The sequence below is a fragment of the Kryptolebias marmoratus genome, linkage group LG11 (assembly GCF_001649575.2).
Source record: "Kryptolebias marmoratus isolate JLee-2015 linkage group LG11, ASM164957v2, whole genome shotgun sequence".
In the NCBI taxonomy this organism is placed as follows: domain Eukaryota; kingdom Metazoa; phylum Chordata; class Actinopteri; order Cyprinodontiformes; family Rivulidae; genus Kryptolebias; species Kryptolebias marmoratus.
In genome coordinates this window covers 24521172-24535409 of record NC_051440.1, presented here as the reverse complement: position 1 = coordinate 24535409, position 14238 = coordinate 24521172, and the positions used below count along the sequence as shown (strand labels likewise).

Here is a 14238-nt window from a genome sequence, read left to right as displayed (position 1 = left end):
GCCTTCTGAACAGTTCAGTGCGCCATCAGCCTGCCATTTGCCATGCTAATGATGAGTGTGTTTTTATCATCCCCACATCTCTGCATAAAGTGGAGCTGCACTCAGGAGTGGTGCATTAGGAAAAAAAACTAATACTGCTGTAAATCCGAACATACAAGAGCTCTTACAAGTTTCCATTTCCTCAAATCTGCATATTATTCTTTACTGCAGTGAAGAAGATTACATCTTTTCACACATCTTTTCCCACTTATGAAAGAATAGTGCTGAACTGATGCAATAACATCCTTTTAAAACCCGTTTCTGTCCACAGTGGAAGCAGAGTGGCCTCGGTTGTAGCCTGACGCCTTCCAGATGGAAGAGATCACATTTATATTTATGCTCAATGTTGCATCAGTATCGCAGCAACAAGTGGATACAAAAACACAAACTCATTTTCTAAATTACTCCTTGAGAAAATGCAAATGCATTTTCAAATGACTATCTTTGTTAAAATCTTTCGAAACGTAAATTACTCAATTAAAACAGAAAAACAGACAGGTGAAATGAAAGGCCTGTCTGCTGAATAAATGTTTATTCATAAAATATACTGCTCAGGCATAACCTGTTAAAGTCTGCCCAGGACATTTTAAAGAATCTTTTGTTTGATAACATCAGATTGAAACTAATTTAAAATGGGATTCACATTTATTATTTCCTAGGAGAGTCACATTACATGGACTCATACCAAACTGTCACATTACAGACATTGCCACCAATCAGTCACCGCTCTCATTCAGAGGATCATGCTCATGTCTTTCTTAAATTTCGCTAACTGTCATGACATAAATCTACTGTAGAGCCCCCTTCAAGTAAAAAGTGGCAGCACGGGGTTAAGCCCAGAGCGGGGAAAAGGATCCAGTTTGAGCTGTATATTTCATTCAGCATGTTGTTTAGTTCATATTGAAAGAATAAGCTTGTTTTGTCATTTTGTTTCTGCTTCTGGGAGGGTTATTGTTTGTTTACAAACAAAAAAAACGGACATTTGGGATTTGTCTAACTTTTCATGTTGTACCCAAGCCATACTGAGCAATGACCCAATTATTGTACGGAGCCATGACCCTCACACTGAGGTACTGTTCCAAACAGTGAACCTTACACCGAGGTACGTACTCACTGAACCACGACTGTCGTATTGAGTTATGCACCAAACCTTGACCCTCATACTGAGGTACGTACATACTGAACCACGACTGTCATTCTACATACCGAACCCTGATTTTTATATTGAGGTGTGTACGGAACCTTGACTTCAACGAGGACACACTGCACAATTTTTGGCAGAAAAATCTGTTCACATGTGAGGGTTAAAATGCTAAATCTACCAGTGTGTGAGGGGAACAGCCCCAACCTCAGTCACAGTCAAACATGATCGAATTTCAGTGTCAACAGCCAATGGAAGAGTAAAGGTAAGACACAAAAATGGTGTCAGATAGCTGCTCAGACAACAGCAAGCCAATTTTTATTTAAATATTGTGGATTTTTAGTGATGTTTTTGTTTTGGAGCCATATTGAAGACATATTTCTTGTTTAGTACGTATGTATCGTCATACATGTTTACCATCTGAACTGTCATCCTTGTGAGATTTTGTGCAAGTTTACTGCATTCACTTGGCTTTAGTTGGTTTGAGAAATCATGTAGCCAGTGGCCCCTCATCAGGCGCAATTGTTACAGTAAGCATGTGATCCCAAGTCTTTTACTCATCACTCAAACATGTGCTGAAACCGGTCTGTTAGTGTGCACTCCAAGTCTGCTGAAAGTTGTGTAGTGTTTCCCCATCTTAAGGTGTACTACAATCCAAACTATGTGAGAAAAACACTGAGCAATTTAAAAGAAAAGATTAATCTTTGTTCTGTTAGATGTTGATGCAAAGTTAATCTGTTTCACCTCAAGTGAACAAAATCCCTGCACTATAAATGTGCACACATTTACACACATGTAAGGATGAAAATGATGATTTCCTCTCAACAGCATTGATTCAGCCATAATTCTTAACTAAGTATTACTTCTGATTAGAGGCGTGTTCTCAGCAAGCTCATCTGAGACAGAAAATTAATCCTGGATCAACAGACTTTCTCAGAGATGGCTGATAAACACGGCTCTTATCTTTCCAAGGAAAGAGTTTCTGACTAGAGAAGAGTCCTTGCCGCAGAGAGCTAAAGCTTTTCATCAGCTCCCAGATTTCCCAATTGTTTTATGTTCAGTTACTGGATTGTGTTTCGTCCTATTTAGTGGACCATGCAGCAAGAGTTTGTCCCACTTCTTAAATTGTGTTGACTCAGTGATGTGCATCTAAGGGGGGTAATTAAACATGTAAGAGCTATGGGGGAGAGATACAACTCCTGTTTGTGTATCACTGAAACATTTTATCAATGAGTAAAAAACAGTAAACTAACCAGTTTAAAAGCGTTGGCGTGCTAACGAAGACATGAGCATGAGCGAGCCCAGCTCCGTCCTGAACGGCGTTTGATAGAAAACTGAACTGACCCAATCTGTGTTCTGGATTTAAATTAGAAGTTGGCCAGAGAGAGCAGCAAATGGGACGATAATGCAAACACAAATAGTACGTTAAAGTAGGACACGAACTGTCAATGGATTTGATTCTCCACTCAGTTCAGACACTCCAAATTACAATGTGGCAAAAGGAATAAATTAATGATGCTCAAACAGGGGCAACATCAGGAGGGACCGAAGGAGGCCAACTGCCCCCTCTGTACAGTTACTGCACCCACACACTGGTCCTCCTGGCTAGACTGTCATATGCATAATCCCTCTGTTAGTAAAATATCTTGTGAACCACTGAACAGATTTAAATGAAACTCTCAGAAAGATAAACATCTATAACTGGTTGACCTTCGGAGTTGACCCGATTCAAGATGGCTGCCACAGCTAATTAATCTAAGCAAACACAAAAATAAAGTGTAATGATCAATCCAAACACTGATAACATTGATACTGGTATTGGTATTGTATTGGATCGATATTGCATGAAGGAATCAATACAAAAATGCTATGAAACAGAAAAATGTTTCTTTGTTATTTTGCTTCTGTGCTAAAAAAAAGCAAGAAGAATGTAAATACTAAAGACAAACAAATCAATCAGCCAACTAAATTTGATCAGCTAATATTATCAATTACTAAATATATGGCAGCAGCTGGTTGTAGCAACTGATGCATCTTCACCAAACAGTTAAGTTTTTTTTAAGTAAGAATGCTCTTCTATATATTATTTTAGGAGTACAAGTTCTTTTTAAGGATTGTTAAATACATGTTTAGCAATTATTGTTATAGTGTATTAAATGAAAAATACATATTGGCTATAAAAATGTAAAAACTGTCATATATCGACCATCAGCTGTCCTGGTTTCCAAAGAAGAAGAAAAAAAAACCTCATATCGGTGGGCCTTTTTCAAAAACAATCATTCTCCACTTTGCACTGATTTGATTTTTGAAAATTCAGTAGCTACAGTAAGTCCTAAAATTCTGCTATGGTTTTTGGTTTTAGGTTTTTGGTTTTTGGTTTTTGGTGTCCAACCCTAAGACTAACAGTGGCCCCTTCTGGTCACCCCTTTGAAAACCTTTTGGAGGCACCCCTGATCTCAACCAGCAGAACATGTAAACTTCTCAACTCCAACTCAAGTTCTCATCACATTTACAAGTTACTGAAGAATTGAGACTAAATCTCTGGACTTCTAACAGTGTCAGCCTCTGAGGTCAGTCACAGATTGCACCTTTCAGGTTACCTTCATCAGACAGGAAGCAGAGCACCAACGGCTGAGCAGTTCACTTAATTCAAACATGTTCTTGCATCTCAAACCACCAACAATTCAACAGTTTGATCATATTCTGCACAGCTCCCATCTGTTGCCACAAAAGCCTCAAAGTTTTCAGATGCACTCGCTGTAAACAAACCCCCAGATGGGAACTAGATGGTGCATTGTTTTAGGGGGAAATGCCACAGACTTTCTAGCTCCTGTGTGAATGTTTGCTGCTTTTCTAAGTCTTCAGTCAATAAAAAGGAAGAGCACGGTCAGAAAGTTTCTAAGGCTTAAGATTCAGACTCTTTTCAGATACCAAAATGCTGCAGTTTTATCTGATGAAGGAGAAACTTTCTAGTGCAGGTAACTTTAAAGCCTCCTTTGCTAAAATTGGATTTCTCAGAGAAGCGGGGTAAATTTTTTATTAATACTTCTTTGCATATTCATAGACAGGATTTGTTTCAGTGAGGGGGAAAGGGTAATTGGTTGTATTTCTACATCTCTTTTAACATGTCTGGAGGGGATCATTACCTCATATTACTATGATACACTTCAAGATTTACAGTATCTGAGCTCTGCTGGGATGCTCCTCCAGCCTCTTTGAAAATCCCACTTCACTCAGTCTTCAAAGTGAAAGATACTCAATGCAAACTATGAATAAAACCTAAAAAAGGGTTATTCTGAACCATTATCAAATGGTGAAGTTTGAAAGAGTTCACCCCAGTAGTTTTCCAGATATATTGATATGCAATTCTGAAATACAGGTATGCATTCAATGTAAACAAATCACTCGACTAAGTCCACCAAAAACCATGAGGAAGCTTGAGTCACGTGATTAATCTCCATTAGGCTGGCTGTAGTGTGTAGGTAAAGAAATATGGTGGAGTCGGACAAGCATGAAATCTCAGGTGGAAATACAAAAGTAATTCTGCTGCTAAATGTGAAAAAACAGAAAGATTGAGTAAGACAGCTGTCAAGAAGAAATACTGGGGATCAAGCAGGGTGGAGAGCTACAAAAACAGCTCTGCATTCAAACGACAGTGACTGAAAATAGGTCAAATAGGTCGGACCTTTCACTGCAGCCGTTTCTGTAGGTGAACAAACACGTGCTAGTTAGCATCCGGCCCCAAGGTTTGCTTCCAAAATTTTAATTTAAGGACACGATAATCATCACAAAGAGAGAATTGTTGTGCAGATTAGGTTTATTGATCCTCCGCCAAGGAGGTGTATGCTTTTGGTAGCGTTTGTTTGTTTGTCTGTGTACAAGATTACTCAAGAAGTAATAACTGGATTTTGATGAAAGTTTCAAAAAATGTTGAGACTGTCATGAAAAACAAATTACTAAAGTTCTGTGGTGAACGGGACTACAACCCAGCTCTTACAATTTTTTTAATGGCCCCTTATCTTAGGTGGAGGTTTGTAGGAACTTGTTTTATAGCTGCAACAGATGGCAGCTTAACTACAGCTCTGGAATCAGTTTATCTGATTTTCTCTGTTTTTACCATTTATGTGTTTGAGTAAAATGAACATTTTTGTTTTATTCTAAAACCTACTGACATTTCTTCCAACTTCTAAATAAGAATATTGTTATTTAGAGCATTTATTTAAAAAAAAAAAGGTGAAAACGACTGAAAAAGGTGCAAAGTTTTCAGACCTCAAATAATGCAAAGAAAACAAGATTTTAAACATTACAATATGTATAATATTTGTTTTTAAACAACACAGTACTAACGTCTGAACTTGTGAGAAGATCAGAAATCAGCATCTGATGCAGTTTTAATCCCAGCTTTCATGCATCTCTCCACCGGACTTCTTGCCCTCCTGGTGCAGAGATTCAATCAGCGCAGTTATGTCTGATGGTTTGTGACCCCCCCCCCCCATCTTCCTCTTGATCAGAGGTTTTCAGTGGCGTTCAGGTCTGAAGAACTTAACAGAGACTGGACCTGATGGTTCTTCATCCACACCTGGACCTCACTGAAACCCTCCCTGTGTCCCTCTGCCAGTAAAGTCAAAACTGAATGCTTTATTTTCCTCACTCAAAACTTTTCTTTTCAACTCTTTATGGTCAAGTTATTTATTGTTTTATTCCAATTACTTTTGAGTTACTACTAGCACTGTTTTTATTATCTCCAGCTGATTCTATTCCAATCATCCATTTTCTTTCCCTAGCTTTGTCCTTTCTAATAACTGGTTCTGTTGGAGGTTAATGATGATCACAGAAGTGTTTTTTATACCTCAGTAAGTAGAACTGGGTGTGCTTGTGTTGGAAATCAACAGACACTGAAATTGAACAGTAAAGATGCTGATTTCACAAAAATTAGCAGTGGTCTCTTAATTTGTTCCACAGCTGATCTTTCATTGTGTAAAAGTAAAAGAAACATAGAAAGATATCCATTCTTAAGGGCCTTCCAAAATAAAAGTCTGGGAAAAACAGCAAACATTCATTTTCAAGAAGGTGAAACAGGTGGAAGGTTTATGTTGCTTTGGATTTTATAAACTCTAATGAAAGCTTATTTCAGACTTTCAGGAGAACAGGAGCAGACAGTGCTGACCTTTGATGTGCTCGTTCACGACGCTCTCCAGCCGGTCCAGCCTCTCAATGATCTTCAGGGTTTCTCCTTTACTGTCCTCCTCCAACTTTCTGTCCGCCTCGCCGCCGCTCTCCGCAACTTTAGGACCGCTGTTGGCCACGTAGTTGGTGATCCAGCCGACGTACAGGAGGCACACGATGTTGGTCATGCCGCTGAGGATCACGCACGTCGACACCAAAGTTTTAGTTCTCCTTGTGCACAGCATCGCGACATCCCTCCATGGGCTCCTCGCTCCCGACGCGCTCTCAGGCAGGTGGATGGAGGAGACGCACCAAAAAAAAAAAGAAAGAAAAGCCAAACTACAAGCAGAGAAGCGATGCTGCGCGCTCCGCTCCAGGCTGAAGCATCACTGAACACTTTCAATGCTCCACCGGCCGGAATGAGAAGAAACGGACTGTATGATGGAGAGAGATCAGCCGGAGAGGCACGCTGCGCTCGGCCGCTACTAAGATGTGAAACGCGAAGCTGCAACCCCCCTGTTGCCTTCCTGCGGCCCAATAGGAGGGCAGGAGGCGGGGTTTGCTGGCCTCTGCCGGCCCCCTCACAGCTGGAAAACACCGGGGAGGGTGATGTATGGAAGCTGAAGTGCATCAACCCAATCAGATAAGGATCCAGCATCAAGCTCCAGCTTCGCTCTGAGGAAACAGGCGTGTGTGGAGAGCGACCGCGCGTAAAAATGAGCCACCTGTCCAGGTGTGTGGGAGGAATGTGTGAGGTCTGGTGGGTGTGTTGGAACACATGGTGATTTACAACAGCACAAATTAAAAAAGCACTGACTGAAACATACAAATTTAGTCTGTATTATAAAAAACACTAAAATAAGAACCTTAGTTTATTATAATGTACTGCTGTGGTTCCCAAGGTTTGTGTAAAACACCAGGTTCTGGATCCTGAATCTCCCAAAATCAAATAATAATAATAAATCCTGCTATCTCATTTTAGAAAACCAATAATCATAAATGGGGGAAAAACATCATGAGTTTAATCTGTTTGCGTTGTCATCATGTCCTTATCTGTTTGCTTGTTCAACAATGTTTATTAAAAAAAAAAACAACTGGACTTCTACTCTGTAGCTGAAGACTTTTCGCTTCTCAGCCGAGGAGCTTTCTCAGTTCAAAAAGCAGAAAATGTGGAGTTTGAGCTTTTAAAGCTAAGATGTTCTGTAAGCTGGATTCACGTGCAGATTAACTCACTCCCCTCACAATAGAGGCTTGTTGGGGTCCTTGTTAGCCTGACTCACAAATGAGCTGCTTTGGTCACATGAATGAAGGTGTTAGAGTGAAACTGACTGGAGATCAGGCCTAAAGCTCCATTGGAGGTTTTTGAAAGCTGAAATCTGAGACCTCCTCCTCTGTTTAAAGTTGGGTTCTCTCTTTTGACATAGATGGCTTCCTTCTCCCTCCCCTCAAAAACCAGCTGTCTTCTCTGTCCAAAATATGAACATTTTGGTCCTCAAAAGAGTGTCTCTTATCCTTGAGGTGTAGGTGCTCAGTCCTGAGGCGTTGCTCTCCTGTGTTGAGCCAAGATCCAATATAGAGATCTGAACAATCCTCCCTGCACTGAACTGCAGACACAACACCGCTCAGATGATGTCTGGGTGTTTCCTGTTACAGGAAACCAAACAAGTCAAGCCAAATTTATTTATATAGCGTTTTTCAGCAACAAGGCGGTTCAACAAGCTTTACAAACCACACAGATCAGTACCTTCTGTTTGACTGTCACCAAACCTGTCATCAGAACGTTTGTTCAACCAAAGGTATTTGGTCTTATAAGTCTTATTTTGGAGGTCATAGGGTAAAAAAAAAGTGAGTTTTACAGTCTCCTGTGTTAAAAGTTGTGTGTGTGTCCAAAGATCCACTTTTCCACTGATATTCTGAAATGTTCTTCATTAAGGTTTTCTGGATCTCTTAAAAGTTTTCATTGGCTTTCGGATGCTTTTTAACTCCTAATCAGTCCTTATACCTGACCATTTTCAGAAGAACGCTTGTTCAGTTTTATTTATGCATTAATGTTTTGCTCATTCTGGCCACCATCCACACAGCCAAAAGTAACATTAGTGCTGCTGGCACCACTTACACACTGGAGGTATTTTAGCTCATAATATAACTCCAGTTATTTGTGTCTGGCAATGTTGGAACATTTACAAAGTAGATGGGCTTTAGTTAATAAGTAGGAGCTTTTCTGCAGACATCTCAGATCTATTAAAGTGAGGACATGCGTTACACGATTGGATAGTCATTACTAAAGTAAAGCCAAATTCTGTGAGCTACCTAATTCTAAAGATTTACATGTTTTTATGTGGTTTCGCCTGTTTGGTTGTTGGGAAACATTGTGTGCTAAACATAACAAGTATTGTTTTCAGGGCTGTTTAGAGGCTCTTTTGTTTCAGGTTTAACTCAAAATGTATTCATGTATTCATCGTCCCCGTGTTGTTTCCTCAGGATCAGAAAAACTGAGCACAACAGGACTTTCACATTTTGGTCAAACCTTTTATTTAAACTTTGAAGTTGGAGTTTCATAGTTTAGTACATAAAAAGTAGAACAAAATCAGGCATTTAAATTCCTTTTGAGGATTTTAAGTGCACAAAGGAGCAGCACCACCCCTGCCACTGCAACACACTTTGTTGCCAGACAGTCTATTATTCTAAAATTGTGTCAGCTGGATTCGAACACGCAGTTACCACCTAACATCCACAGCTAACAACTGGCCACACTTATCTCTCTGTTTACCACCACATCAAAGATCCTCTGCAGAGCTAAAGCTGAATTTCATGACAACTGTGGAGATTTTCTGATGGCACTCGACTGGCTGAGACACGAACAAACAAGCTTCTTCACAGAGACCCACTTCAAAATATCTCAACTATCCCTCTAAGGGTTATGAGTGAAGCCTTGAACCGCTGCTTTGTAACAAATCTTTATGTTTAACACTTTTTATGACCTTGGACAGTAACAATAACTTGTCTATGTAAGTGTAAATTATATAGACAAAAAGATTAGTTAGGTAACATTTACAGATTTCTTTTGAAGAGCTCAGGTGAGGCTGTGAAGGTTTCTTTAAAATAAAGAAGAAAATAAAATGAAAATATATAGTGGCTATAAAAAGTAAGTTTTATGCTTTTATTGCCATCATAAAAGATCAATCCATCCATCCATTGCTTTTCTTTTACCCGCTTCTCTGTTCTGGATCGCAGCGAGCCGCTGCCTATCTCACGCCATCAGTGTGCGAGAGGCGGGGGACACCCTGGACAAGTCCATCACAGGGACACATGGAGACAAACAAACAAAACAAAACAAAAAGCCACACTGTTACTCATACCTAGGGACAATTTTAGAGTTACTAAGTAACCTAACATGCATGTTTTTGCTTTGTGGTTTTTAATTGGTATTACACAGTAATACCAATTAAAAAATGTAATGTAAAAAAAGTGATTACATAATTATTCATCCCCTTTGAACTGACTATCCTAATTCTACCCAGAGAAAAGATTATTGAAAAGTATGAATGGATACAAAAAGGATGGATACAAAAGGATTTCCAAGGCCCTAAACATCCCCAGGAGTTCAGTTAGTGTCCATCATCAGGAAATGGAAGAAATATGAAACGTGCAAATTTACCCAGGTCAGGGTGTCCTCACAAACTGAGTGACAGTGACCAAGCTCCATCTTAAAAAAAATATTGCTCCATATTTTCTCTTTGTTCTTAGGCTTCAGTTTTACTTGTGTTTCCTAAAGTTTCTAAAAGTAGAATGGCTCCTCTCTTCCAGTTTCTGTGCATGAGGCTGACTTCCTGTTTACCTTTCAGATTTGGCTTAAGGCATTTCTTTTGAAATCCTAATGTTAGGGTTGGCTTGGGTTTCTTGAGCTCTCCCTCAGTTTTGCAGCTATAGACTTAAGCTGGATTCATACTCCGTGAGAAGTGAAGAAATCTGCTCTTGCTGATGTAATTGCATGACAAAATTGTGCCATTTTGTTCCCTTAGGAGTTCAGAGAGCCCATTCTGTGCACAAGGTCCTGGCAGAACTTTTTGTCTCAGAGGTAATGCACTAAGTATTGTGTGATTGGTCAGAACCTTGTTGTGGGTGTGTTACTGCGGAGAAGTGGATGAACTGCAGTAATGTCATTTCTCTTCAACTGCTCCTCTGAGAAGCAGCTGGCTGAGGCTGTTGGAAAATGCAGCCATCTTCATAACTGTTCCAGCAAAGCTTGTAAAGATAGTGGAATGGCGAAGAATTCGTGGAAGGAGACAGCGCAGTTATTGTGAATGGAAGGAGACAGCTTGGAGACACAGGCAGCTCTTTGTGGTTGTGCTGCCAGGAAGAAGTTCGCCTTGGCTGAGCAGCGTAGGGACACGTTCCCTATGTTTGCTAATTATTGTGTTGGAAACGGCGGTGGTCTCTTTGTGACAAATTTAAAAATGCCAAACGGCATGTATTATCTCTGTCCGGATAAGGGAAGCAAAAAATGTGTACAAGAAAAGAATATTGGAGACCCCGGTAGGAAGAAATCTGTTCCGGTGCTGCGGAGAGGGGCTTCCCAGGAGTGTTTCTCATTGAGTTTAAAATGTCCAAGTGAAAAACAACGTCTAGAAACCATGTGAATGAAAGCAGATTTCTTCACTTCTTGCGGAGTATGAATCCAGCTTTAAACTGACCACGTTTCCTCACTGCTGTCTTTACTTTCTCTGCTCTCCATGTTTCTAATGTAAATATTTAAAATAGTTGTTTTTTTCTTTTTCTTTTCCTGCCATAAAAACTACACCTGGACTAATCCTTCTGTGTTTGTCTGCGTCTCTTTCCTGTCCTCTCAAACCCCAGCTGGTTGAGGCAGACGGCTGCCCATCCTGAGCCTGGTTCTCCCGGAGGTTTCTTCCTGTTAAACGGGAGTCGTTCCTTTCCACTGTCACCTCTGTGCTGCTCAGGATGGGAGATTATGACAAAGTGAAGGTTCAACACAATCTGCTTGCTGCCTTATAGAGATACATTTAACTGACTAGCATTTTCCAATGTACGGTATGGGAATTTATTGTATTATAACAAGAATAAATTGTCTGTAATTGTATTTTTTCAATATGAATTTGAACTCGATTCATCATTTGGATTTTGTTATTATTTTGTATAGTGCCTTGAGATAATTTTTGTTGTGAATCAACATATATATAAACTGAACTGAACTGGATTAATTGTTAGAAAAAAGAAAAGAATGTCCTTTATATATAAGTTATATGAATAATTGTGTTTATTCCACGGGGCATACAGGTTTTGCAGTCATGACTTTGCTACAAGCAAATGAATTGTTCGAAATGCTCTCATCTGCATCACTCTCTCACCTGCTTATGAAAACACACACACAAACACACACATGTATATGCACATGTCTGCTCATGGGCCACCTATGGAGCTTACCTGAGAGCTAAAGTAACTTCAGAGCTTTACACCACCAACAGATGGATCTTGCAGTTAGGGCCTCTGGGCTTCTGCTTTCATCTTTGTCTTTCATCCACAGCTCCGCCAATCACACACACACACTCACACACACACAGCCACAGATTCACACTCACACAAACGTGGTGCAGAATCAAAAACTCACCATTCACCCAAGAGCTCTCTGGAAGATTCAGCTGCCTCGCCCAGGGTATAAATAATGCATTAGATCTGAAATATTAAGGCTCTCTGCTCCACGCTGCTTTCAATCTCATCTGACCGACTGACTGTCAGTTCGTCAGCGTCTCTTCGGCTTTTCTGCTGCCTCATTTTGGCCAAAAACAAAAAAAAGCAACAATATCGCTGATTTTTCTGTGCTTGAAGCAGAAACCTGCTGAAGACAACCAACGCAGTCGCTGTATTCCTGCATTGAAAGTGAAACACTATTAATGAAGTTAGCTTCAAAGCAATCAGTGGATCAAAAAAAGATTGTCCACATCTCTTTTTAATCAGAAATACACTCTAAAATTGCCTCTCAGTGGACAAAATGTTTTATTTTTTAAAAGGGAAATATTAAGTCAAACTACAAAAGTAGTAACTGTGAAATATAAAAGCAAAATAAATAAAATGTTTTTTTTTGTGCCCAAATGGCTGAAGGTGAATTTAATTTGAAGTACTTTATGTAAGCCACAGTTTTATATACAAAGATAAATTCACTTTCAGTCTTAGGACTTTTTCTCTTTGCTTTGGATAAAATATAGGATTTTTTTTTTTAACGTTTATCTAAAAAGAGTGGGCATATAAGACTATCTTTGTTTGGCAGAGCTTTAATGATAAAACTCTTAGACGTCTGAAATGAAGCCAAGACCACACAATATCTTTTGTAACAGTTTTAATTTTTAGAAACCAAAGCACTTAGAAATAACTGGTTTCATTTTTATCACCCAGCCCCCCAAAGGTGAAGGGAGACAATAATGGTTGTGTCCATGTCTGTGTGTGTGTGTGTGTGTGTGTGTGTGTGTGTCTGCTACTAAAACATCCTGTAAACAACTAAACAAGTTTTAATAAAACTTTCAGAATGGAATCACTGGATGTTCGTCTGCAGCTGATAACTTTTGGTGTCAGTCCTCTAACCAACACAGCATTGGCTGCACCTCAGTCAGCTTCTAATTTGGTTTGGTAGTAGAGGTGAGTGATCCCTAACACCTATTCTGAGTGTTAACAGATTGCACAAAACCTTTGTTTAAAATTATTATTTCCTATTAGAGTCAACTCTGTCCATCTGTTAGGGAAATATTTAATGAACCTCTCAGAGAGTATGCCTACAAATGATGAACTCTTGGAGTGAACAGGATTCAATATGGACGCCACAGCTAATCAACCTTAGCCAACACAAAAAAGGTTACGACTCAGTCAGATTTACAGATAGAGAGCTAAAATTTGGTATGGTAGTAGCTGACAGTCATCCAGATTACTGTACATGCTCCAGGTGCTATCAGATCATGTGAGACAACACAAGATACTGAAAAATCATATAAGTTTGGGCAAAATGTTGTGCCTTTTAATTTAAAAATGACTTTTTACCCCTTTTAAAAATAAATCCTTGGGGGGACATTTTTATTTCTACTTTTGTACAGTTGAACTAATAGTCAAGATCTTCTGCTTCTAACGAGAAAACTCCTGCAGCATGCTGACATAAAAGAATATTTGTAAAGTAAAAAGTCCTGAAGATTTTTACTCATTGCTTTTTATAACACCATATCTTTTACTCCTTTTATTTTGACTATGCATAAGCAAGACTATACCGCAAATTTCTGAGTAACCAAGTTTAACCAAGCATTTCTAATTTGCACTATTTCTAGTTTGAACTACTGGAAAAAAAAAAACATTTTTGTTGCTTGTATCAGTTTCTAACATGGACTGAAAACAACATTAACAATGTAAAATAGAACTACACTTATTACAGTCCCAGACAGGTCATAAATCCTTAATCCTGTGTTTTGTCAAACACTTCCTCAACTTTAAATGTTTAAAATCTAATGAAATATGTGGTTATATTGTAAATCATAATGTCAGGTTTTCAGATATACCCAAGCGAGCAGTTCGGCCACAGACAAACGCAGAAGCCAGCAGGTAACGGGAAGTGAATTTATTTACAGTGTCAGGGAATATATACAGAAGGGAACCGGAACCAGGACCTGAAAAACTGAGAATTAGGTGAGTATGGGATCGTGGAGGAGAGGAACAGCAAGTATGGCACAGGTAATGTTTCCGTGTGATATTTCTTACTGAGCGAGCAAAAGTCCAAAACACGGAAGAGATGACGGAATTGATCCTTGCCCAGTGATGGTCCGATGTAGGTTCCAGAGAGCGAAGTCCAGGTGAGGTGAGTATTTCCCGGGTGCAGGTTTAGGTGATGATTATTTGGA

General features: G+C 39.4%; 1 protein-coding gene across 1 annotated transcript in view; it reads right to left on the bottom strand.

Moving 5' to 3' along the window:
- LOC108243441 (polypeptide N-acetylgalactosaminyltransferase 18-like) overlaps positions 1 to 6995 on the bottom strand; it is a 139079-nt gene extending 132084 nt beyond the window's left edge. The window contains exon 1 of the mRNA XM_017428868.3: positions 6348 to 6995. Coding sequence (XP_017284357.1) covers positions 6348 to 6591 — 244 coding nt within the window. The 5' untranslated portion in view covers positions 6592 to 6995. The remainder of the gene's footprint in view (positions 1 to 6347) is intronic.
- Positions 6996 to 14238: the final 7243 nt, after the last annotated feature.